The sequence below is a fragment of the Nothoprocta perdicaria genome, unplaced genomic scaffold, assembly GCF_003342845.1.
Source record: "Nothoprocta perdicaria isolate Ctin4 unplaced genomic scaffold, notPer1 scaffold_123, whole genome shotgun sequence".
Taxonomy (NCBI): Eukaryota; Metazoa; Chordata; class Aves; order Tinamiformes; family Tinamidae; genus Nothoprocta; species Nothoprocta perdicaria.
The window spans coordinates 1,832,568-1,836,299 of NW_020454350.1; the positions used below are offsets into that span (position 1 = coordinate 1,832,568).

Here is a 3,732-nt window from a genome sequence, read left to right on the forward strand (position 1 = left end):
GGCGCGGGGCAGCCCGCGGGGCGGCGCGCGGCGCCGGGCGGCGACGGCGGCATCGAGGTGCTCGACGTGTACCTGCTGCCCGAGCCCTTCTCCGGCCTCCTGGGCGGCGACTTCGCGCCGCTGCTGCTGCTCAGCTGCCGCGTGTGCCTSGAGGAGAAGCGCATCCAGCCGCTGCCCTGCTGCAAGAAGGCCGTGTGCGAGGAGTGTCTGCAGCGCTACCTGAGCGCGCAGGTGGGCACCGCGCGGCCTCGCGCCACCGCCTCGCCTGCCCGCCGACTCCTTACGAGGCAGGCAGGATTCCTGCCGCAGACGAGTGCGGGGAACGCGAAGGGGCCCGGCCGGTGGCGTTGGCTGCTCCTTTCGAGGTGTCTTGTTGTGTTGCATGTGCACCCCTTTGCTYCCGCAGCCGCTTGGTCGCGGCGCGTTTGCTCCCCGTGTTGCRCTGACGTGAGTGCCCCCTCCCACACCCCTCCATGCGCCTCGGGCAGGCACTGCCTTGGCCGGGGTCGTGCCAGCTACGAACGATTGGAATTGTGWKTGTGTGTGTGTGAGAGAGCCTTTATGCAGTTTTCCTTGGAGATACAACAGAAATAAGAACTTTATTTAAAAAAAAAATCTGCCCTGGCTGAGTGGCTCTTTATGTATAAGCCCCTTATTTCTTAATCACAGTTTGATTTGATAGGCAGAACTGCTTTTTCAAACTGAAATAATGGCCTTAAAAGCAAAGCGCTCATTTCCACTGGTGTTTTAGGTGCTGGCTAAGCATTGCAGGGCATTCCTGCCATGTTTCTAGGGTAGGCAGAAACAGAGCAATGGGAAAAGTGCAGAGCAATGGGAAAAGTGCAGGAAAACAAACCCCAAGGGTCTGGCGGGGCGAGGGTTGTAGCTTGTTCCGTAGGTTGTCTAAGTTGTAGGTTGTTCTGGTGAGGGCATTTTGCTGCTCGGGGTGGCGCGTGCTGCTGTGCCCGTGGGGTGTGGGCTGGGCTCCGTTTGCTAACGTTGGTGGGGTTTGTGTTGAACAATACTGAGCTCGCTTGGATTTTACTGAAATGCTTTATTTCTGTGTAGATAAGGATGGCCGTAATGTGTGAATGGGTGGGAGGAGAGACACTGGAGTTGTCTCCAYGAATGTCCGCTGCAGTCCTGAAATTCAGGAACATTCGTGGAGACAACTCCGGGAACCGCGCGCGCAGGAAGGGCCGGTCGGGATGGCCGGCGACAGATCAACCTGCGCGGGCCGAACCTCCGTGTCCGCGGCCTCGGGCCCTCCACACCCGCCGAAGGGAGGCCGAGCCCTGCGGGAAGCCCCCGGGCAGCCCCGGAGCGGCCCGGAGCTGCGCGGATGCTCCTGTGCGTGATGCTGGAGTGTCCGCCGGGATGCAGGCGGGAGCGCAATCCTCAGGGACTGGGGTTTACACAGCGGCCCTGTGCACACAGGGGCTGTGACTGCTGCTATGGCAGACGTAGTTCTGTATATTGCTGTAGGGAAAAGGAAAGCTGAACACTCTCAAAATACAGTCCAGCTTGTTCTGCATCTATTGAGATTCTCTGAGAGTGGTGTTTCTTTGCAAGGGACAGTAAATGATGCACCTTTCCTTTGCGGTGTTGAGGACCCTGTGACTCACCCTGAGAAGAGGGAAGAGATTTCTTGCCAAAACTGTATTGTAACTGTCAGAGGAATTTTGGGGGAAAAAAGAGTGGAAAGGCAGTATAGAATAGAAATAATTGTCTGTGACTTCTGAGACTTAATATCATATTGCAAGGGGAAAAAAAAGCTTGTCAGAAGTTCAAAAAAGAGTAATGTTGAAAAGTGATTTCTATCTGAAAATTTGAACGCTTTTTCAGTTTCCGTGGAGCTGGATTAGTCTAGGAACAGGGCTTGGGGAGGTGAGCAGCAGACCTTGTTTGGATTTGGACTCTGTCGAAGAAGCAGCCGTCTGTGTCCTTGGCTAGAGGACACTGGCTCTAGGTGCCTGGAGCAGGGTGTCTGCACAAGGGTGAATATGCTTCACTTGGGAGAATATTGACGGAAGAACAACACCTAAGAAAAGTGTTCTCTGTAATGTTTGTCTTCCAGCTGAGGAAAGATGGAGTCTCCTAGGGTAGTTTAATCCTAATTTCTGAAATGATGCTTAATGGGATATCAGAATAAAACCCCTGCTAATGTTCTTTACTCTCTTCTATACAAATAAGACACCTCACCTAAAAACTTGTGCCTTATGACACCTTATAGATTACAAAATCAGCTCAAGTTTTAGGTATTGCTGAAAAGAAAACTATCCAGGTGAAAATGCCCCAAGTGCCACCAGGTTTCTCTCCTGGTTTTACAGGCGTGGGGGAAATGAGGCTAATTGGTTTAGGAGTGTAGGATTGGAAGGGCTTTGGAGGTGAATCCGACGTCTCTCATCACCTGCACCTTGCTGCATAATCCCTCCCAAAGGCTGAGCAGGAGCCGGCACTGGAGCGAGCCCAGGGCTCGTCGAAGCCTCGTTTCTGGTAGGGACACTGCTCGGCCCTGCCTCCCTTCACCCATTGCAGCATGTGGCAGAGGGGTGCTGCTCTCACAGGTCTAACAGTGGCCGTTTCTATTCACACACACACACTAAATCCGTAAAACTGATGTTGCATCTGCGTTTCCTGCCCTCTGCATCTCCTCTCCGTTGCGTGTTGCGTGAGACGGTGCTGTGTGTGCGCGGGGTGGCTAAGTGGGTGAATCACCTCCCAGCCTCTCCCGCCGCTCGCAGACCTGAGTCAGAGGGAGGACTGCGCCTCGCTTGGCTCCTTGTGCCTCCTTTTGTGTGTGTGTGTGTGTGTGTGTGTGTGTGTGTGTGTGTCCATGGGGGTTTGTTTGGAAATTTTCTTTAGAAAAACAAACGCATAGTGAGAAGCTGGACGTAAGAAGACAGAAGGAGAGAGCAACTGTTTAACTACGATTTTATATTTAACTTAACTTTGCCTGGTAAAGAGGCAAAGGTTTATATGTGTTTTTTGCATCGCTCCAATCTCTAAATCTGACAAATGCTGTTCAGAAAGATAATCTCATCCCTCACTTTTTAGTATTACATAGACCAAATTAACATACGCTCTTTCCATAGACCAAAATAACACGTGCTGTTTCCTAACATCTATAAATTACAGTATTCTCTCTGATAAACATTTGAAGAAATATATACATTTATAATTATATCTATACTTACTTCACTTTTATTATCAGGTTACAAGTGTCTTATACAAACCTCAGAGATTTTACTGCCTGGCTTTTTCACTTGCAAATTAGAAAACTTGATAATCCAGTTTTGATCCTGCGCTCATTAGCGATGCTTTATTTTGTAAATTTTGTAATTCTTTTGGAGTTGGCATCCTTTTATTAAAGGGCTTTAGGTGAAGTTAACTTGAGCAAGATGCTGCATTCCGAATCGGACACAGCCTTAATTGGAGGAGTGTGAATCAACTGGTGGACGTGACTGAATCAGAAGGGACTGTTGGGTGGGGGGTGGCACCTGCCAGCACCTCCTGCTTTTACTTTCGGTGAATTGGGAATCTGCCTTAACTCTCCTGAGCTAAATAATTGGTGATCTTCCCACTGTCTGGGATCTCTTACCATTTTTTCCTCTATTGGTGACTTGAGATCTTGTGGTATTTTTTATTTTTTATTTTTTATTTTTTATTTTTTATTTTTTATTTTTTATTTTTTATTTTTTATTTTTTATTTTTTATTTTTTATTTTTTATT

At 49.3% G+C, this 3,732-nt stretch overlaps 1 protein-coding gene across 1 annotated transcript in view; it reads left to right on the forward strand.

The window, feature by feature from the left end:
- RNF217 (ring finger protein 217) overlaps positions 1–3,732 on the forward strand; it is a 57,031-nt gene that overhangs the window by 2,787 nt on the left and 50,512 nt on the right. Inside the window, exon 3 of the mRNA XM_026054608.1 lies at positions 13–231. Within this exon, the coding sequence (XP_025910393.1) occupies positions 13–231 (219 nt within the window). The remainder of the gene's footprint in view (positions 1–12; positions 232–3,732) is intronic.